This window comes from Morone saxatilis, unplaced genomic scaffold (assembly GCF_004916995.1).
Source record: "Morone saxatilis isolate NCDOM2014 unplaced genomic scaffold, NCSU_SB_2.0 Contig12, whole genome shotgun sequence".
Classification (NCBI taxonomy): Eukaryota; Metazoa; Chordata; class Actinopteri; family Moronidae; genus Morone; species Morone saxatilis.
The window spans coordinates 11,917,414-11,941,079 of record NW_023339674.1 but is presented as its reverse complement, the minus strand read 5'-3'; the positions used below and the strand labels follow the sequence as shown (position 1 = coordinate 11,941,079).

Genomic DNA, 23,666 nt, shown 5'->3' with positions numbered 1-23,666 from the left:
GAGAAGACACAATTAACTGCAGTAAAAAACAATGGCACCTTTAGCCTTTTTGTTTTCCTTCTTGGCTCGTCGGGCGATCCTTGTCAGGTCGACGGGCCACACTGCCCGCCCACTCACACACAATGGTTGACAGATATCATGTCCTGCTTCAAACTTGAGAAAATCACTTCATCATTTAAACAGGAAATTTAAGGAAGCATAGGGGGCTTTTCTAAATAAATTAAGAAATATTAGGTTATCAGGTGTCGCTTAACTGCATTATATACTACTTTAACTCAAGAATCTGGAAACTGATTGCCAACATATTGTGTAATTAGGTTTTAAGGTTGTATTCCATTAAGGTTTGTTTTATGCTAACAATTTGCTCAATCATACTGAAAAACAAATCTTAGTTGGGGCTCCAGCATTGTGGAAGCACCAGGGTTGTTTGTGTGTAGTGAGTCTGTTTCACTATCCTCTGCTGTACACTTTATACTCTCACGAGGTCTCTTTTAATGGTCTCTCTGTACGTTTTCATACATATACAACCACACAGCCAAGTGTTAGAGCCGTCCTGCTGTCATATTAAGAGTTATTTAGCATAAAATGGGTTTTTTATCTGGTGAATGATGTAGGTCTGTGCCATAATACTGACACGTCCTCTACCTCTTATGCCCTCTGTTGTCCAGGTGGACGTAACGTGACCATCTCTCTGCAGTCCAGGACGGGTCACACTCACATGCCCTCAATGGTTGGCCTGCTGGTCTTCACCCAGTTCTGGTTCTGGTTCCCCCTGTCCCACTTCCTGTCATTGGCCTTCACACCAACTGCTATAATCGGCCTCAACAAGGACCTCAAGGTACTGAAGTGACTAGACTTGCTGTGTGTGTGTGTGTGTGTGTGGTGTGTGTGTGTGTGCTTGTCGTGTGTGTGTGTTGTTGTGTGTGTGTGTCTGGTGTGTTGTGTGGTGTGGGTGTGTGTGTGTGTGTGTGTGTGTGTGTGTTATCCTGCACATACCTTTTCAGTGATTAGAATATAAACTTAGTTGTGTTAATGTTAAAATATAACTGACCTTGGGGCAAAAGTATGGTGGCTCAATTTGTCTGCTGAATTTGTATTTGGCACCGTGTTTGATGCAGAAAATATTTAGCTTCTTTCCTTGGTAACAACTGTCACCACCAGCCTATCCATAACAAGGCCCTCCTGACCGTGGGCCTGTTCTGGCCCCCCGCCACTCGCACACCGATGCCAAGGGATCACTGTGACATATTGGGGTCTTAAAACAGACATTACATGGGCATTATATCTTCATTGCTACCCGAAACTGCTGCACCTGACACACGAGGGACACCCACACACTTATGCGTATTGTGCATCCCCAGATTTACAAGGCACTGGAGAATTTAATTGGTGTTAAGCCTCCAAATAGTACACCAGGGATAGAGTGCAGAAAAAGGGTGGGGACAGCAGGCTTTGACAGACTTTGTGCTGCCAGGACTCGACAGCACCTGTTAAACTACTTAACACGAGTCTTCACAAACTTTGCCTCATCAGTGAACAGGGAACATCCTTATCATTTACCAGTTGTTCTGTTTTAGCAACAAACTTGTAGGTTGGCTTTTAATAGAATAAAAGAGGAGTTTCTTCACTGCTTCTCTTTCTGCCTCCTTACTGCAGTGAAACCTTTGAATTATGAGGTGATAAAAAGTAAGAAGTCCCCCTGGTCAGACTTTGTGCTGCATTGCTGCTGCTCTGTTGGACCATAGAGACTGTTTAATAATTTGGTTTCAGAACACTGTTATAATTTGAAAGCTCACACTAAACAGAAGGCAGCTGGTGCTGCTCTGGCTAGAGATCTTCTTTTATGTTTGTCTTGGTAAAGTTGACAGAGCACTTTTTCAATTTTACATAATGTTAAGCCTGCAGCTAATAGGGGAATGAGGTTGTTGTAATAAGTGCTCCTTCTTTTGTCAGTTAAAGAGATACAGCACCCTAAAATGTGTTTGTTGAGCTGTAAACTGAATATTATATGTACTGTGATGAAACTCGTGTCAAAATTGACAATATTACTAAATTTATGAAAAACTGCATTTCGTAGGTTGAAAATGGCTCAATACACTGCCTCCCTGTTTTAAATCATCCTGAACCTTGCAAAGCCAATGCTAACATGAAGTCAGCCTGTTTTATGGTACTCTACGTTATGGCATTTATATAAATAAAAGTGTTAACGCCCTCTAATCAAAGTAGCCTCTGCTTTGAGTGATAGTCTGGGAAACTGCTGCCCTGATTTTCAAATGTATATTGATCAAGACATTCACAGGAGTTTATGCACTTTTTTTGTTAAACCTCTTTAAGAGTTTTACCTAAATCTGCTGGGGAAAAACGTTTAGAATAGAAAAATACTGTCGTGAGTTTGTTGAAATGCAAATGTTAGCCTAACATTAGAGCTGAACAACTAGTTTATTAATCAATAGATGGAAGAATAATTTGCAATTATTTTGATAGAAGATTAATCGATTCTCATAGTTTTTGTCAGTTGTGAGGATTTGTTGTTTTTCTCTCATGTGATAGAAAACTGAATGTTTTTGACTTTTGGGTTGTTTGTCGAACCAAACAGTCAATTTGAAGACTTCACGTTTTTTAATCTTTTATCCAAAGTGAAGCGTCTCAACAACTACTGATGTGAAAATAACAAACAAAAAAAACAAAAAAACGAACCAACCGACATTGCAAAATCATCACACAACAATGTGATGTCAGTTGATGTTGATGTTAGAGGTCGGGGTTAGAAAGTGGAGATCATGGCCAGGTTATATAAAGTTACTAAACTTCTTCTCTTCCTCCGTCTTCCCCTCCAGATGCCTAAGGTGCAGTACCGTTCCAACTGTAAGCCCTCCACCTTCGCCTACCCACCAGCTCTAGAGGTTCCCAAAGAGAAAGAGAAGGAGAAGGTGAGAACTCAGGAACCGAGGCGCCACAACAGATCAACTTGTTTTGCTTTCCTTTTTCTGAAATTATTAGTTGAGGAAAGCTGACCTCGCTTCATATTGATGAATTGTGAATAATTTTGAACCCTCTCTGTCAGACTCCTCATTTTCTTGCCCGTTATATTTATTATTTTAGCATCTCTAGCCTATTTTTCTCAGTTGCTTCATTTCACAATCCTAGATGCTCTTGGAGAATGTAATGAAAAGACCAAGCAGCGTTTATTTTGTGGTTGACTAGTTTTGTACATTTTAAGCCATGTTTGTAGAAGGTCTGAGTGTCTATGGTATTATCTTACATTGTGGAAACATCTCTCTCTCTCTCTCTCTCTTTGCATGGCAGGTATCCACCGCCGTTCTCTCCATCACAGCCAAAGCCAAGAAGAAGGAGAAGGAAAAGAAAGAGAAGGAGGAGGAGAAGATGGAAGTGGTGAGTAGAAATGCACAGGCCTCCAAAAACCCTCTCCTCCCAAATTACTAATGATCTTATTTTATTTTCTTCCATTTAAAATTCTGGACTCGCATTAACATAAATACATGGCAAGGTAATTCATTAAATTATATTAGGAAAGTTTATAGATAGGAGTAGGGAGTTTTATCTTCTTTAACAGAAAGATCTATCTTAGGGGAAGTTTTCAGGAATTTATTACATTGTTGGACTCCCAGACTGCTTTATAAAGGTAGAGAGAGGTCCTATAATATCCAGGTGTATACTCTGCAATGTATTAGACCTGGATTAATATAGACAGAACATTCTTTTAAGTGGACCGCATTGCAGTGCAGCTACAGCTTGTGTCCCGGTGTTTTTAGTTTAAGCGTTTCATTCCACAGCGTTGTTTTCTTACCACATGTGCCTTTTCTTAACTGCAAAAAATTACATTACACACTTCACTGAATACCTCCTGGTATGCAGATAAAATCTGAAACTATTTGGATGCTTAATAGGGTATCTGAGGCAAAGCCATGCAGCCAGTTATAGCGTCTCTTTTGCTCTTCGACTCTGTACGCACACCTACCATTATTCTTTTCTCAAAGTCTGTCTTCGCCTTTTCACTCACACACACCCATTGTTCACAGTCCGTCTCTCAGTCCAGAGCCAGTGTAGCTGTCATTGGGATTATCTCTGGGCGTTAGCAGCATGTTTGATCCACTCTGCCACGCTACATCTCAGCTCTGGTGCTGAGAGACGAGCTTGGAAATCCAGTCCGGCCTGCTCACATCTCAGGCTTTTGATTTGATTTTTATTGGCATAACTTATGAAGAAGGCGGATGAAGGGGAGGCATCCGCTCTCACTGCGGTCAGACAGAATTCACTGGCCGTCATTTTCGGGATAGTTTATTTTTTATTTTTTAATAGAGCTGTCTTTGGTTTTGAACATTTTGTTTGTGTTTAGCTCATCTATTCATTAAAAGTTTTACTGTGGCAACTTTTTATTTCTACACTAAATATGTTAACACTCAAATCTGTTGAGTAGAATGATTTGTGATGGAAGGTAAACAGGGTATTGATAAATACAGAGTTAAAACACTTAGATGATTTAATACTTGAGATTATTAACAAAATAGTTGTTGAATAATCTATCAATCAATTAATTAGCTAAGTTGTTTCAAGCATATTTCAAAATAAAATCTAAACTATTTACTGATTCCAGCAGCTGAAATTTAAAGTGTTGCTGCTTTTCTTGAGTTACATTCAAATAAATTATAATGTCAACTGTTGGTTGGACGAAACTGTTTTTATATGATGTATTACAGACAATTTATCAATTATTGCAACAACAACGGGCCTGTTGATCAGTTTTCATCAATAAACTATTTTAGTGACTTAATCTACAGTTCACACCAGAAGCCTTCTATTAGAAAAAGACCATCTACAGGAGATGATGTAGTTTGGTCTTGAAATACAAAACTTATTTTTTTTTATTGCCAGTTCCCTCTGCACCTTCTGTCCTTCAGTGTCTCTTTTTTTTTATGGGTTTCCAGCGTCCGACAATAGCCCAACAAATCACTGGCCATCAAGGGCGCCAGAGCAGGAAAGGACTGAATCACAACAGAAAGAAGAGAAACCAGGATTTATTGCTCATAACTCCTCCAAACTGTCAAATAATGTCAAAGTTACACTAGAAAAATAGATTCTCATTATGGGGGGTTTAAACTTATCACAATTGTGGATGATCAGCAATTTTTCCTAATAAATATCCAATATGAATTTATGTTGAGTGGGTTTTTTAATACATAAAATAGTTACAAATAAATATAAACCTAAACAGAAGAAGACACAATGTACTACTTTTTTAAATTGTTCTTTTCCCTGTTGAATCTACCGTTAAGAAAAGTAATCAGAGTAGTCCTGATGCAAAAAATGCTGCATCTCTGTCACAGGAGGTCCAAGAGGCTGAGAAGGAGAAGGAGAAGGAGAAGGAAAAGGAGAAGGAGAAGGAGAAGAAGGATGAAGAGAAGGAGAAAGAAAAGAAGAAGGAGGCAGAGCCAAACTTCCAGCTCCTGGAGAACCCGGCCAGAGTGATGCCAGCTCAGCTCAAAGTCCTCAACATGCCTGAGACCTGCCGCTACCAGCCCTTCAAACCGGTAACAACACCCCGCTGTCTGTCTGTCTGTCTGTCTGTCTGAGTGTGTGTTTGTGTCTGTCTGCCTCCTATTAAAACTGTTGTGGTGATACATGTACCTGTTATCATGGTTACTACCTTATACACAGCTTATACTGATTAAGTTAAGATGACTTAATTTAGCTTTTAAATTCGTGCTAAAATCACAGATCTACTGTAATTAAAATTCTGTGTTTGGACAGTTTTGCTTACAAACCACAAACCCCACTTAAAACTGGACTGAGATCCACCTTTTCAATCAGTCTTAGTACTGTAGCAGGGTAAACATCCAGACTGAGTTGAGTCAAACTGTACCAAACGTTTTAATTTAATATCTGGGTCCAGTTTGTTGGTATATATGGCAAGATACTGTATTTCTAGGTAGAGCTACAAAATATTTAGTTAATGTAGTAATAGTAAATATCAGGTTTCTTTTTTAGTCCTTTTATTACCTCCTTCATTGTGGGAGAAATCCTCCACATTTTTCACCTGTGTAAGCCAGAATAATGTAGTTTTTTTTTTAAATTCATATTACCATTAAATCACACACAATAACATCTGGAGAGTACTTAACATCATTATAATGATATTTAACAAAGTAAAAGTATCTCGGAGGGGAGCTTTGCCTTTTAAAATAAATCATTAAAATCAGGATCCAGCCTGTTGGTTGGTTTTGGCCTCTGTCGAACATCTCCAAGTCCAGAAACTCTCCTCGCTTCAGGCCTATAAACCAGACGACTGCGGTCCGGCTGTAAATGTTGACAGTTTTCCGCAGTAAATGGCAGGACGACGTGCAGTCACCCAATGAGCGCTCACCACAGTCCTGTAAAGAGGAAGTACTGTTTGATTTTATATCCAGTAAGCTAAGCTCGGAGTATTACATTGTACAAGTTCTTATATCAAGTGCCAAAATGGTGTCTTTGCTTGTCTAAGGTTTTGTATTTCTGCTTTCCTTTTAAGGGTTTGTTTTCACATTCAAAGACGGGTTTAGGAAGTGAAGAGGTTTTATAGACTTATCATGAAATCTGGTCAGTGTCGGGAGGTTTATTGAAAGCCTATTATGTGGATAAACTTAGGTTAATATAAAGTTTCCTGTCGACAAATTGATTATTAAAACTTTTTAGTTCTTTACTTTTTAACTAACTTTCCTAAATCTTATTTTTTTCCTCAGAATTTCTCATTTATACACACTTGTTTTATATGATTTTATGGTTTCACCATTATATCAAATTCACATATTGTTTATATTGTGGATTGTGCGTCATTACATTTATTTTAAGAGTAGTTACAAAAATATTTGTCTTGCCTAAGATTTAAGTTAAATTTCTGGGGGTGTGTGTGATGCGGATGATAGAGGCTGGAGTTAAAAACTAGCTTGTATTTTATTTTATTTGGCCTAATTTATGTATGCTCAATACTGTACTCTTTAATCTAGAGCCTTATTATATTTAAAGCCTTATTATTATTTTAATCAAGTTATAGTTACAGAATAATTACAGTCTAATGCACAGAAAGTGGGAGAAACCGCAAGAATACGTCAAACATTAATATCTATAGCCGGTCAGTTCGCCAGCTGTAGCTCAGTCCGTAGGGAACCGTAGGGTGGCCGTGCTGTGGTCCGTGCTCCACTTGAACCAAAGTATTGACTGGTAGCTAAAGAGGTGCCAGCTCACCTCCCGGACACTGCCGAGGTCCCCTTGAACAAGGCACCAAACCCCTAACAGCTGCCCGTGTGTGTGTATAATATAAGAATAACAATGGAGTGGAAAAAATGTAATTAACAAAGTAAGTCTCCTTCTTCAGCAAGTGTTTACACACAACTCAATTTCTCCTGTCTTTCACCAGCTCCATACAGGAGGCATCATCATCATGAAGGACACCAGTGAGGAGGAGGAAGAGCTGGTGGAGCCCGTCTCGGCTCACGGCCCCAAAATCGAGGAGGAAGAGCAGGAACCAGAGCCTCCCGAGCCCTTCGAGTACATTGATGAGTAGAAATGCTCTCACAGCGAAGGTATGTTCACAGAAATCATTCCTGAGTTTTGTTATTCATTCATAACTGAAGCAGACCGAAGTGTCCGCTGACGTCCACCACGCTGGTCTTTTATCCCTATTTTTTTGGCACAGGAAACATGGCGGCCGTTAAACTGTCTGTCCTTCCTAAAATGTTTTGAACTTAAAGTTTTAAATCACTGGATCTAAAATAAAGGCCGGCAGGGCTCTTAACTGCGATTACATATGACATTTTATTGTCTTAAGTGTTTTCAGGAGACGTTTTGTCCCTGAAGAAGCAGGGAGACGTCAATCCTCTTTCATTTTTAATTTATTTATTATTTCTTTTAAAAGTCATACACCTAAATTAAAACTAGCAGACACCGAGGCCACAGCAGCACTAGTGTCGCAACTAAGAAATCAAACAGTTTGACAGCGGTGGGCCAGTGCGGCGGCTCGCAGTGTGAAAGTACAGTTAAGGTTACATATACATTTGTCACTGATCTCCAGACAGCCCTTTCACGCACAGCTCTCGTGTCGTTTTCAAAGGTAGTAATCGCACAACGCAGGTCCGTGCTGTTCTCAGGCATAACCCAGTTTCACCCGTCACCGACACTTGAGAATGTAAACACCGCTGCCATCTCCAAACGCCAGCTCACAGGGCAAACCTTCTCTCGCCAATGATGGGATGCTTAATGATTCCTGGCTGCTTGTTGTGTTTGTGTTGGATTGGCCGCGGCCTGCCTCCCATGTAGGAGCCTCGCGGTTGCGTGTGATGAGACCGATGAGGTGTCAATGACCAAATTAGGGCCTCTGTGCACACTATGTCATCCCTTTATGAGGTTCAAGTGCTGTGTGACAGATTAAACACTGCAGAGATCATTGTCAGGATGACTTCACGGCAGAGGTGTGTATGCCAGAGTCAGCACGGCAGCGGAGTGAGTTAGGGTGACCGAGTTGTTGTGGGAGGTCACAGGGTTGATGCCCAAAAGAGAAATCAACAGTCACAAATCTGTTTTTACTGACTTTATGTTTTGTGGCCCTTAGGCCGCTACGCAGTCATGCTCCACCCATACAGGTGTTTTCACTTAATCTACCTGATAAGAGCTCTTGTCAGGACTGTTTAGCTGTGTGTACAGACTGTGCTCCACTCTCCTGTTCCCTCAAACAAACATGGAGCACAGCGGATGGTGCTGTACTTGAACTGCAGTTTGTTCCTTTCTAATGCTTGTCGAACTATAATACAATAAAATAAACTAAAGACACTCTTGATTATGATGATAAAACTGACACAGGCTTTCACAACAGAAAGAGGGCTAATAACATAATAATATTAATAATGGAGAACTGTTGGATGCAGTTTAATTGTGGCACTTACAGGGGCCTGGCATTGTGTTCAGACTTTATTATTGTTGTGATTATTGTTATCATTATTATGGACCAATAATTTATCGGCTGTAATTTAATTATAGGGATAAATCATCTTCATTCAGTCAATTCCACAGCTGACCTATTCTAATCAATCAATCAATCAATCAATCAAATACACAATCGGTCTGAATTTCCCCCAAATTTCCATTATTCATTCTCTTATATAGATTATATTATTATATATAATATTATAAAATATATATATTTACACTATGTGAGCAGCTTTTTTAATTTGATCAACCCACACAATGACATTTAATTTCATTTAATGATTCAAGCATTAAGTGCTTTCAGTGATTTAATGCCACATTCATGTCTCTTCAAATTGACTGTATTCAACAGTAAAAAGCGCTCAGGTCAACATCCAAGATTTAAACCAGATTTAAAGGGTTTTAATGCTAGTCACACACGTAAACATGGGAATCTTTTCCATCTCTACCATCCATCCTTTGACATTAGTTAGTGTGTGTGTGTTTGCGTGTGTGCATATGTGCATATATATTGGCAAATATTTTTAATTTATTCATGACTCATCTTCACGAATCAAATTTTTGCGGGATATTTTCTGATGTTTGTTGTTCTTCTTTTTGGGGAAGTTTTGATAATTAAAGTGAAGTTTATCACCTCTTACCAGTGTTGTTGTTTTTTCTGTCCACAGGCATCAGGAGAAATGAGATCCCAGCATGTTGGTCCAGCGTCTCCCCCCTTCCCCCCTCTGTGCATCCTTCTATCCACCCACCTCCCCTGCTTCACTTCCTCTTTTACACGTTTCTTTCCTCTTCTGGCTCTTCATTTGCCAGACGAGGAATGTTTTACATTCTCAAATTGTATAATTTTCTGTCCGTACAATAAAAATGATGTATATTGGAGACTGGAGAGTGTGTGTTTATTTGAGTGGATATTTCAGCAGGCGTGCGTTGGGGGAATTTCTCTAATCCCATACATTTAGACTGGTTTACATTTTCAGCACTCAGCAGCAGCTGCTACAGTCCGCCCAGCAGTCTGTCTCTGTACAGTGAGCGGAGTCTACTGTGTACACATACTAATCAACTGTAGGAGTGAGGAGTGTCTTGAAGGTAAAGCATCAGGAAAACTAAAGTCCATGAAGTTGATAATCCATTTGAGCGGGACAGAAGGGAAAACTAACTCATTTTTATCCTTTTTAACTTTATTTAATACTTTTACTTCAGATTGATTCAGTGACAGTTATGAGACTTTCTGAAATAAACCATTTGTTTATGCAGTTCTGATTCTAAAGTTAATCATGTGCTTGTGGCCTTTTTATACGCCAAAATCATTAACACTTCAGAATAACTTTTAAAAACTTTTAATTGCAATAAACTGGCTGTGTACTGTTTTCTTCAGCGCTTCCTTTGGCTCTGTTTGATTTGAAAACTTGCAGGGTGCAAAAAGACGGTCAAGCCACCAGCTTTTTAAATCCAAGTCATTAGTGAGCAGTGAAAGCCTTCCGTCTTTCTTGTTTTTTATTCAACTCCATGTAGGGAAAAGGAGGATATTTGGCACGTTTGGGGGGAAGAATGCAAAACTCAAACTCAACGCCATGTAGCAGCAAATAGAGATGAGCCTCCAGCTGATGATTCTCACAAGGCGAACATCCACTGAAATCACACAGTATCACCTAAAAGCAGTGACAGATCTTCAAATTGAAAGCTTTTTCACAAAAAATACCACAGCAGTTAATGAAACAGCCATGGGTGTTTAGTTGTAGCAAAGATGGGTCGACCCATGGATAAATGATCAAACAGGGCAGGCAAATACCGACGCTTTGTGTTGACTACCTGAGAATGAGACTCAACAATCGACTATCTTTCTCCAGTAAGATTGTCCCCACCTTTAAGCACCTGGTTGGCAACATTTTCCTTTGAAAAAGAAACTACAGAGTTCCGTCACAGCCTGTGAAAACTGTGAAAACGGAAACACGCCAACATGCTTAATATGGGTCAAAATCCAGAAATTCTGGAGTCCCATAAGTCCCATAATTTGAGACAAAAAGTCAGGATATCTCAACCTGTGTTGCTTTTAATCTGTTTCTAGCTCCGCTCAAGGCCACTCAGTAAATTATGACACGTTTAAACAATGTATAAGCACCTGTAAATATTAGGAAGATTCATACAAAATAATGTGTTCATCTTGTTTAGGATATATACAATGAAGACAAACAAAATATTTTATTTTAAGTATAAGCAGAAGAGAGATGTGGAACATGTGAATCCAGCACACTGCCAACTTATTTTAGCTCAGAAACTAAGAACCATCAGATGTCTTTTTAAAACACTAATCATAAAACTGCGACTGATTGCCTGTGAATAAAAAGGTTGCTGATGTCTTCATTAGTCTGGCTTCCGCAGCTGGAATCATCAGAGTTTATTTTTCCTGTCATAGTTATTTTCTCACAGTTTCACTCGGTTGTTATTTCACACTTGTTTGTTTACTGCTGAAGTTGTCATTCCACTGTGCTTTTTATTTTGCTTAATAGAACCTTTAAAGATTACTTCCAGACATGTTTTAAGACATTTATTCAAATAGTCTGCTTGGAACAATAATGCAAAAATATATAATATTAACATTAACATCCTTAAAAAAAGCATCTACTCCTTACACCGCATTAAGAATCTATGGATATGAAAATGTTAATTTCTCACTGATTGCGGCGGCTGTGACTCAGGAGGTCGTCCACTAATCAGAAGGTTGACGGTTCGATCCCCGGCTCCTCCCACTGCATGTCAAAGTGTCCTTGGGCAAGATACTGTACCCCAAATTGCTCCTCGGTCATCGGTGTATGAATGTGTGTGAATGTGGCATGTAGAGTAAAAGCACTTTAAGTGGTCAGAAGACTAGAAAGGTGCTATACAAGTACAGTCCGTTAACCATTTTACAAATCATTCTCGACCTTAAAATCACATTTTCAATGAGCACAGAGAAACTTTCCACTTTCAGCAGATGAATCATTGTAGTGTCAACTCTGCACATACATCATTCTGCACAGTGAAGGTCAAACATACAACTGTAGGAAGGCAAGAAGAAAGGCATATTTCTGAGTGGAAGGGGACTTTAGGTTAGAGTATCAGTCGGCCTATTATATACATCCAAAACTCCAACCATCCACCTTGTAAATAGACTCTAAAGACTGCAGCCATTTCTTGTGGTTTTTGAGTCTTCAACCCAAGATCAAGTTTATCATCTTCAAGTGGCCAGACTCCCCCGACCTAAGTTTGATTATATTTGGTAAATGAAGCTTCATGTGGAAAAGTGGTTTGGGAAAGCGTTTAGGAAATGATAACACAGGCAGTTGTTTTCTGCATGAAATGTGTTGGAATGCCACTCGTTTGATTTCCTAATGCGTAAGACTGGTGGAAAAACGTCTTTGCTGTGAAGTAAGTGGTCGTCAGAGATGATTTGCTGCACCCCCTCCCCCCCTCCCATCAGTGAACCAGCGTATGTACATTTTGGCCAGACATTTAGTCTAATCAATGCCTCCCTTCACATTCCCAGATACTTGGTCATGGAGGATTGTTTAACAACTTTATCGACTCCACAATCTTTCCGAATCTTTCCTCATCTCCAGGGAACGAAACACACACACACGGAGAGGAACACACTCCTGTTTGACTTTGACCTTAACGACCAAATCCATCATCATTATCACCCAGCAAGTGTTCCAGTGAGGTGGACGAAGCACCATCTGCACCATCAGCCCCTCGTCTGATTCAACACATCCTAAATATAGAGACCGTTCGGTCCACAGCTGAGGGATGAACTTTCTATTACAGGATCGCATTCCTGGAGATGCGGTAACTCCATGTAGTCCCCACAGGAGGGAATGTTTAGTCACTCTGCAACCTCCTCTCTCTCTCTCTCTCTGTGCCTCATCTCCTTGTTTCCATGCTCTTTTCCAGCTAAAATGAGATTAGGTCAACCTGCAGCTTTCCCTTCCCGTACGTCCCGGTGAAGCACGTGTCGGATGAGATATGATATGTAGATTTGTCTGTCTGTGTGTGGAAAACCTGCCTCTGCCTCCTTCAGGCTGTTCAAACTATGTGATGGAGTGGACCTCTTGTTTCTCTGCCAGGCAAACTAACGTGATATGAATCAGTTAGTCACCAAAGAGCCTTGCGAAGCTCTCCAACTTTTTTTAAAGCAAAGAAAAGAGCTGGGGCTTTGTCTCGTCCATACTTCACTTCTGGCGGTCCTGGATGTCCTGGTGCCCCCTGTAAGAAATGCCATCAACTGGTATATAAGTGGTACCGAACAGCTTCAAGGGAATTTAGCTTGCAGAAGCCCTGTTTCTGAAGTTATGAGTGTTCTGGATAATTTCTAAGCACACTTATGGATGTTTATCCATGAAGGACACAGGGGTCGATGACTCTGAGAAGATTCAGTTCAAAGTGGTGCTCATGAGTGCACATTTTTCTCCTTTCTCCATTAACTCATTGACTCCCATGTATAAGCCACATCAGTTAGTATAAAGAATTAAAGTCGGCTGGCAGATATTCAAGCTTTCATTTAGCTGCATTATTCAGACAGATTTACATTCACTCTGTTGGGCAGTGTTTTTGTTTTCAATGGGCCTTTTGTAGGGGGGGACTGAACATGTGACCTTTTGCTTTCAGATCCATGACTCTAACCTCTGAGCTTGGACTTGTGCTTTTTAGGAAGTGTGAAAGGATGCAGCTCCAAATTCCCTAATGAGTACAACTGCGAAGCACCATACAAGGCAAAAGGATCCCTTGGTTGCATCCAGTCATGCAGACCAAGCTGCGGAGAGGAGATGGAGGCAGGCGGCCAACCAGCAGCGACTAATGTCTGTCAGTAAACTGACAAAACCAAACATGAAGGAAGGAGGAGGAAGAGGAGAAGGGTGATGGTTTGTGTGTGAGCAGACGGAGGATGTAGTCACCGTCTGTGGATGCAGCGATGGTTGTGACTGTGTCGATGAAAGGATGGAGGGTCAGTGAGCGCTGTTAAAGCAAACAAGCGGACCCACCGGAGCGCTCATTGGCCAGGTCAGCGAGTGTGTGGCCTGCAGGCAGTGTCGAGAGTTTTTGGCTGGACTCGAGGACCAGCGAGTGATGTGCCGGTGGTCCATGATAGAGCTCTGGACTGAGCCGGCTGTTCTGTCTCCTCTGGCTGGAGGTTCACACTGAACAAACTCAGGATGTTGTGGATTTTGGCATCTGCGGCCACCAGCTCAGAGTTTCCTTCTATTTTTGTGACGGTGACAAGATAGAGACCTCCCTCCAGGAAGCAGCAGACTTTGAAGCAGCGTGGAGGAGAGTTGATATAATAAGGTCCTGTGATAAGAATCACACTGACTTTTATACACACATTCAGTGTGTACTTATTCCTTTTTAGTCAGTATTCATATTTTTGGCCTCATGTGTGGCCGAAAGCTGAAAATCTTCACTCAGCTGTTGGATTTTAATAATATCCTGCATCCAGCCAAGGAAAATACTCCAAGGAACTGCTTCTTCACAGAACACTTGAACTTGAAACAATTACTCAGTTATGACCAAAAATTAATTGATAATCAAACAAATAAAGTTCTTCATATTTAGCTTACAATAGAGGAAGAGGGATCCGTATTCCACTGTGTTGTCCTTCCATTCCTCCCATTAAAAGGGTTTTCTGTAGAGTTTCTCCTTATATCTGAAGGATAGAGGGTGTCGTATGCTGTACAAATTGTAAAGCCCCTTGAGGATAATGTGTGATTTTAAGCGATATAAATCAAGTTGACATAACTTAATTATTTTAAGTCATGTATCAATGCCAGCTGCTCAGACGTCAGGACCAGGGATAGACCAAAACTTAATATTTCAGGCCCATATCAATCCTCCTGAACAATATATCTGCAAATATGAAATTTTCAACAGAAACATAAAACAGAAACAAAAAAGCATTCCTTACATTTTACAGCTTTAAGCTTTGAACTAAATACTAACGTCGCCATGCTAACCTGCTGACGTTTAACAGGTGTAATGTCTGTTCACCCTCTTAGTTAAGTGTGTTAGCATGCTATCATTTGCTAATTAGCACTAACTACAAACGGCTGAGGCCGATAGGGATGTCATGAGTTTTGTAACTGTTTGGCTGAAACTTAAGTACTGGATAGAAAGACAGAAAGGGATCTCCAAAGTGATTAGTATTCATCCTGAAAGAGGTCGTGAACGTCATTAGTTTTGTTATTGGTCATAAACTGCTAACTAACTATATAATAAATTAAAAACCTGAATGAAAAGTCAGGAGAAGCTTTTACAAGTGGGGAAAATGAATGAGTATAAAATTGCATGGCAGTTCATCCAATAGCTGCTGAGATCTTTCAGTCTGAACTAAAACGGTGGGCAAACCAACATCACCGTCCCCAGAACCACCAGCAGGCTAATTATCATTCATCAATTTATCATCAATTTTTGGTTAATATATTTGTGACAGAACTGATTATGTCTTGTTAAACGTTTGGACTGAGGAGTCTTACTAACAGAGATGAGTTACTGATGCTCCACCAGTGGCTGTTTCTGTCTCATCTGAGGAACAGCACCACGTTCCACATCTCTCTGCCACATGCGCCGGCTGTTTACCCAAACGCCGCCCTGCCCCCAGTGACTAAGGTTTACTGTGACGTTCACTTGGCCCCCTCTGAACCCAGATAGGGCGACCGATGTCAAAACATTCTGAAGGGTTATATAATGCTCTCAGTTGTCGCTGGCATCCGTCAGCAGCAGCTGGGCAGGACAAGTGGCAAGTCTAAGCACTGCTTTTAATCCCTGAACAACACTTCATTGATTAATTACCATTCTTGAAGCCTCTGAGCTCTACGCTTGAATTCCACAGCTGATGAGAGTTATGTAAAGACCTCGCTGGCTGCTGATCTGCAGGGACACTTTCTGTTGTCTGTTGGGGGACTCTTGGATCGAGGAACTACCCTGAGACACAAAGTTCAAAGAGGAGACTCCCCACAGCAACAGCAAATACTGTGGAGAGAAAAATAACCTTACTGATGTCAGAGAAGCTGGAGTAAGAGTGTGACAAACTGGTTTAAAGACAAAAACGTTTTACATATATACATTATTACAGCTTGTCCTTTTCTCCAAAGATAAGAGGTAAGATCGCTGCTTTTTACGAGCGACAGAATCAATCAAACCTGCAACAATTTTGATAATAAATTAGTAATTTTTGTTATTAAAAATGCAAAAACATTCAGTGGTTGCAGCTTCTCAAGTGGGAATATTTGCTGATAGAAAACCACATTTCTTCAAGATTTGGGCTCTCGATAAGACAAAAGTCTATCTGAATGGGCCGCTAAGTGATTGTTAGTTGCCACCCTGGGTACAGCTACAGTCTTGTTAAGTAAGTGTCTGGCTCAAAGGTGCCACAACAGTAAATGTTTGAGGGGAAGAGAGCGTTGGTAATTTATTCTTTTCTCACACGTTCCAGCTATCTGGACACATGCCCGTTTGACCTTTAGGCTCACACTGTCCAAATATTCTTAGCTTAAAGGTAAAGGTTGTTATTATTTTATATTTCTATTGTAAACGAATCCCATAAAATGACCAAAAGAAACAATGTTTTAGTCCATTCCTCAGTACTTTACCCTCTCAGCAATGCGCCCACTGATTCCTACTGAAGACGTGAAGCTTTAAAAATACAGTTTTGCTTTTAAAAAAGGCTCAATTATTTCTTAAAACATCTGGGAACCGTAGTGTTTAGCTGATGTTACTTAAACAGGAGAAAATAGTTCATTTGTTGGGGGGTATTTAAAGCGGTGGAGTAATACACATTTGGTGCTCTAGTGCAGTTTTTCTCAAGATCCAGTACCGGTCAACACATTGTTGGCTTTTTAAACTTACTTTATCTTTTTATTTCTTATTTTAATGTGTCACCTTGACCTGAATGCCTGTTTCCAAATGTCCCCCACTTCCTCTCAAAAGTGTGTTTTTCTTACTGGCACATCACCTGGATGTTGGAGCTTCACTGTGCAGAATGATGTATGTTCAGAGTTTGTTTTCACATTCGTCTGCTGAAGTGGAAAGTTTCTTCGTGCTCACCTTAAATCTCTGCAAGTGTAATGTGGAAACTTGAAGCCTCCAGTGCAAATACACATAGTATGAACAATTTCACTTAAGTAGGAGACCAACCTACTGTGTCCAACATATTTGCATATTCAGAGAACAATGTGGAAAACTCATATTAGACAGAAAATGTTATCTGTCTTTTTAAATCATGCCTGGAAATGATCTTTGTCTGCCCCACCAGTCTGTGAGACCGCTCTATGCTAGCTAGCTTGATGTTTTTAATAGTTTTTTGACCACAGTGGTCTATAGTTAGTTTTGATCTTTTAATGGGATTTGTTGACCGTAAGATGAATCTACAATATCACCAGACTCATCCTTTAAATGCCTCACTCAAATGTCTCCTAACAGTAGTTGTTTGGGGAAGAGCGTTAGTAGTTTACTCTTCCACATGTTTCCAGCTGTTCTGCGGAATTTAACCAGCACTAGTCTGGTTACAAAGGTCATTTATCTGCGCTGTAGGCTCCCACTGTCCAAATACTCTTTGGATAAAAGGAGCTGAATGCTCCCTCACCTCCCTGCAGCTGGATGAGAGAAGGTTTCCGTCCGCTGGGTGTCAGAACAGCTGGACACCAGACCTCCACAGCTGGGGAGACCTGCTGGAAAGGCTGACAGCTCTCCGTGGCATGAAGCAGTGCTCTCTGGGGAGGCTTCACTCAAATCTCCACAAAAAATGGAGGAAAGAAAAAAAAAGAGATTGGGACACAGTTGGGTCTGCCCATTCTGGGAAAGCAGGCTGGAGACAAACTAAACAAGCATTAGTTCTGGAGAATGAAGCGTAGATCTGCGGCCTGGTGAAGCTGGTGCATGGTACAACACGTTGTCTAACATCTCAGCCACCACCACCTTCCTCCCTCCCTCCTCCTCCTCTCCCTGTCAGTGTGAGTGTGGTGGAGGATATTGTGGTATGAAAGTGTGCTTATAACACTGCGCCTATTCATGCCGTCTGTCTATTCATCATCAGCATTCAGAGAATACAGGCAGAACTGTTTGGATTCCCGGCACAAGGCCGCTCCAGAACATGGAACCTGAACCTTTTTCTATTCAGTGTGAACACGGGCGGAGTAAATATTAACACTCAGTGTGACAGTGGCTGAAGACTGTGCAGCACAAAGGCTTCAGCGGTAGCCAGTGTTCTTTCCAGGATGAAAGCTTTTCTTTTATAGACTCTAGTTTGAGTTTCTCAGAGTTCTGACTCACTATGGTCTGCCATGTCATTCGCACGTTATTTTACTCTTTCAGTGTTGATCTTGCACGCACTGCCCAACCATAGAGAGTGGTTCAAAGTAAGTAAGGACATTTAATCAAACATTGTACTTAAGCACTACTTTATACTACTTGATCTGCATTTCAAAGGCAAATATTGTACTTTTTACTCCAGAGTTATAAGTCAAAATGTCCAAATTAAGATTTTACACACAAAACAGAGGATGAGTTTATGAAAGTTATTTTTATGGATTAAAGGTCCAGTGTGTAACATTTAGGAGGATCTAAGGATATATAATATTCACAAGTATGTTTTCATTATTGCATAATCACCTGAAAATAAGAACTGTTTTGTTTTTGTTACTCACACACACTCCACTGTTTATCTTAAATGATTCCTGACCTGTCTGCACCTGTTGCACTATAAGTCATGTAAATGGTGACTTTGCTTGTATTAACTATTAACATTTTCTTTAAACTATAGCATCAGCATGTTGAAGTGAAGCAAATCAAAAGTCGTCTCTTAATTCAAAAAAAATTCAGACTTGGTTTTTTGCATTGGAAGTAAGTGAAATGATCTCATCTGACTGGCGTTTTTTATTTGTTTGAAGAAAATGAGACTTCAGTCACCACTGGACTCAGTAACCTGTTAACATGAATATGTTCTGTAGTCTTGGTCCCTGGCAGTCTGAGCGGCATTAATGGGGCTTGGCCCTCACATGCGTTTGTTCACATGGTGTTTTTATGGAGGGAAACGTCTCCAGCGGCGGCCCTTCATTTCTCCACAGGCGAGCCGACCGCAGACTTCCTGGAAAAGGCCCGGTGGCAGGAGCCGGACCAGGCAGGCCAGCACGCATTATGATGACCTTTAAACTCATGTATAAACTGGCATATTAAAGTATCTTTTGAAGCCTCTGTAGCAAAAATGCATGGTGCTAAAATCTTCTTTGAAGCGAGGGTAGGTTATGTATTTCAGAGGCTCTTTTTGTTATATTGAATGAAATTCTCTTTACATCCTGACAGCAGTCAAAAAATTAGAAGGGGACTCTATGTAATGGGGAGTATACATTATTTAAATATACTTTAATGTTTCCATTTATAAAAAAAGCTATAAAAATGAGAGTATCAGTCAGGCTTTAATTAAGTTTCTGATATAACATCCTCAGATATGTGTGAAATGATTTTTGTAAATCAAAACTAGTGAGACATTCTGAGTTAAATAGAAATTTCAAAACGGCCACCGTGTGAATAAAGTGAAAATCAGTGGTTTCCTTCGATCCTGCAGCCACTGTCAGTAAAGGCCAGTTTAACTGCACATTTCCAAACGCTCCCATCTTTACTTCCTGCTTAACCGTCTTCGTCACAACACAGTTCACACACACCATGTGAGGAAAACACACTGACGCTCTCCTCACTATGTCGGAAGGTGTTCTGTGTGTTTAACATGTCCACTAGTTGTGGAGGTGAATTATGATCCAGCTATCATTGTTGAAAAAGCGATGTGTTTTCAGGAACATTAGTTTGAGGCAGACTAAACACACACATTGGCCTGCTGTATACACGCACAGACGACTATAAGTCATTTGAAGTGGTGGGCACTACTGGCCTGCACGCCTCTCATTTAAACAGCAGCAGAAATAAACACGCTGTAATTATTAAAGGTAGAATGGGACTGGGTAATATATCCACAGATGTGTATCAAGATTGGCACAGGGAGAAATTCATGACTTCACCAGCGTGCATTCACAGATGACTGAGAGAACTTGAATGAAGCCTCTTTATGTTTAAAAATAATAATAGTTTCCATCTCAGTTTGGAGTTAAACACAAAGTCTCAGCTGATGTTAAATGTGAGAGCTTTGTGGTTTATTTTTATAATTTTATAATTTATTCAATTTCTAATTGAATTGAATTGAAAATTGAATTATTTGTAGTGACCCAACGGGTGTACAAACAATCTTTGAAGACATAAACTCATAGTGGAGTGAACTTTTTGGTGAAAACAAGTAAAATGAATAAACTAAAAACCCTGAGGATAATCAGACTTACAAGAAGTTTTCTTTCAGGATCCAAACTGCATTTTCAGGCTGTACTGGTCAAGAATCTTTCCTCTGAATATGAAAGACTGAAAGCAGCTCTCCCCCTGCTGGACAAACAAATCACTATGGCTCTTATGCGATTGTTAAGTTTATCAGCCAACAGCCCGAGAAGCAGTGATGAAGGAGGAAAAAAAACCCCCACCACAAACATTCAGTGGAAAGCTTCGATAGTGGGGACAATTTCTATGCAAAATGACAAACAAGCATGTGTGTATGAAGTCACTTACACATTACCTGCCTGTGGGACATTTGTACAGTTTTTTGTGGTTCCTCAAACAACAGATAAACACAAAGAAGTGGAAGAGAGAGACTCTTTTCATTATTAAACAAGCAAAACATAACAGTCTGATTCTGTTAACAGACCAGAACAGAACAGAAGTGTACAATGGCTGCTCATGAATTACTGCTTAGCTCTTGAAAAACTAATTTGTGGTGAAGAGGAAATGCTCAGCCTTTGAGAGGACTCTGGACTCTTTTATGGCCTTTGTGAAAGTGGGAGAAATTGTATTTCAATTATTTTGTGTGATTGTGTATTAACACTTTTATTGTCTTTATTCCTTCAGGAAGCTAAAATGTAAATATAAATAGATGTGATGTTTGAGTGGGTCTTGTGTGAAGAAACTTCAGGTTTTTAATTAATATTTGAAAGAAATAAATGACTGTAAAAAGAAATTAGCCCTGGAGAGCAAAACAATTTTCATTTTCTTCACAAATGAATTCCTGTAATGAAGACAAATGAGGCAAAGTGGTTGAAATTAAACATCGAAACAAAGCAAATAATAATTAAAAGAAAGAATCAAATTTCAGAGATGAGTCCTCAGTCCATATGTATTGAAGTTCTTACAGGTAGAATATACAGTACATGTATACTGGTATATAGACAGGCAATATAAAATGGGCTAAAATTACCTAAGGATACAAACAACAGCATATACAAAAGCTTATTTAATGATTCAAGTACCACTAACTTTTATACTTCACTTCTCTGGAGAATTCAAAAGCATCTGTACAAAATGTACAAGAATTGTATCCCATGTTTCAGTGGCTAAATGCTTCCTCTGTGCTTCATATCATACCTTACTACATACTGGTAATGCAAAGAGAAGTGAAGATTTTACAGTTTAAGGCAAAAATCACAGATCCTACAGTACAGTACATGACCTCTATTATGAAATTTGCAGATTTCATTTCAGTGAATTCGCCTGTAACAAAAAATGTTTCTTTAACAACTCAACACATGAAATGAAAATGTACGTCATTTCTTTAACACTTTATTTTACAGGTCCGTAATTTAAAAAATAATTTGCTATTTATTCATTGTTTTTTAGCAATAGCCATTCAATGTATTAAGAATGAGTAATTATCTCTATATATAGTAGTTTGCATTGTTTGTGGCAGGGTCCACCACTCACACATCATTTTTTTAACCGCCCAACGACGCACAATGGATTCACAGGTAATGGTGCATAGGTGTAATCCAATGTTACTATTTAGGAATTTTAAAATAATTGACGTCGAAAGCATCTGTAAAACAAGACAATGGCAATTTTTGTTCGTTTTTTCTAATCAGCGGATGAGATAAATATGTCAGTGAGTAATGGAAGTAAAAGCAGCCGCAGTGAGCTGCAGTTCAGTTTCACAGTTGTTTCCAGGAAGCTTCCCATGTAATTGTTATTGTTATTACAAACCTGTAAAATACAGTGTTACTGTTACTGGTATTTCTAGTTTCAACAGGAATAAAATGGCCTCTTTTCAATACCAGTCCAAACTAATGTAGAACTTTCTAAGCCTACATCTCAACTTTTTAATGTCGTATCAGCATGAGACTAAATCTGCAAATTAATCATAATCTCACCACGACTGAAGCTATTTTAATTCCATAAAATTACAACACTGATGGGCTGATTGCCTCACTGACACGTACTGCAGGTACTGGTGTGGTGACAACGTGGAAAATTGAAATCATTCAGAGGAACGTGTGGAAAAATAACTAGCATTTAAAAATCACAAACGCCTATCTATGTAACATTACAGGCGAACCAATCACATGTTCACTTCTATAATCACTGTACATTGTTTAACATGTCAAAGTCTTACCATCAAAACTGGTAAACATCAGTGGCGATTTAAGACAAATGGATTTGTGCAAAGAAGTAAAAGCATATTGCGAGTTAACTAAAGCAACATAAAAAAAAAAAAAAAAGATCCTGTAGCATTTGTTCATGCTCAAAAAGAAAATCCTATTGAAAAAAGGAAGCACTTAAAAATTGAAATTGAGTATTAAACAGTCTGTCATGCACTTAACTGCTCATCAACTCTGATGCAGCACACTTTTTTTATTTATTATATTTAAAAAAAAAAGAAGAAATTGTCTTTGAATTTCTTCTGTCAGAAAGTGTGAAATAAAAGATTCAACTTGGCCAAAATAAAAAGACAGCCTGGAAGGCAGCTCTACATTCAGACCAACATCAATTATTTGATTTTTGTTTGTAAATCATTTCAAAGACAAAACACTGTACCATTCAGTTATTGTAATAGCTCCTACTGGAAAGTACAGTTTTTCTTTTTTTTTTTTTTTTTTTTTTTAAAAAGTGAGGTTTGCTGTTCACAGAAGTTCCCCTTCACTTGAGTAAAATGCCTTCAGTTTCACAAGTCACAAGAATACAAATCGCTGAAAGGGAGCTACGGCCACGTTAGATATGATGACATCCAGTCCAGCTGTGGCAGCACTAACCGGCATTAACGCTCAATGACGCTGAAGGGAAAGTGGACAGCGTATTTCCAGACATCGCTTTGTCTCCCCGGGTCGAGCAGACAGTGTCTCTGAGTGCTGAGTGGACGGCGTTGCATGTTGCGTCAAGGCTTTTGCTGATCGTACTGCTGGTAGCGGTTCAGCTTGTCCGGGTCGTTGGAAGCCATGTGGGTGAAATCCTGGAAAATGTCCTGGTAGGTTTCATCTCCTGCAAGAGGAGCAAGGACACGCAACATCAACAACAGCAAAAAAATAAATGATAAAGTCAGACACAGAAATGGTTCCTAACATCTGTTACACAGAATCATTTTTGTTTTTTTTCCTTTATAAATCTCTGAACACTTTTATCTTTTCAGGCCTGCAAAAATCATTCTAATTCAACAATCGTATGTAATGACAAGTAGATCATTTCTTCCTTATGAATGATGAATGAAAAGTAGGAAACCACTCAGATAGAGAACAGGGCTACATGATTTAACCCATAAAGTTTATCTCCTGCTGTGAACAGGAGCATTATCATTGAATAACACATTACAA

At 39.6% G+C, this 23,666-nt stretch overlaps 1 protein-coding gene across 1 annotated transcript in view; it reads left to right on the top strand.

Moving 5' to 3' along the window:
- Positions 1-9,855, top strand: part of psmd1 (proteasome 26S subunit, non-ATPase 1) — a gene marked incomplete in the record, with an annotated part of 40,508 nt that extends 30,653 nt beyond the window's left edge. The window contains 6 exon segments of the mRNA XM_035653332.1: positions 669-838; positions 2,838-2,930; positions 3,307-3,393; positions 5,346-5,549; positions 7,412-7,577; positions 9,645-9,855. Of these exon segments, the coding sequence (XP_035509225.1) occupies positions 669-838; positions 2,838-2,930; positions 3,307-3,393; positions 5,346-5,549; positions 7,412-7,558 (701 nt within the window).
- Between the last annotated feature and the right edge of the window lie 13,811 nt (positions 9,856-23,666).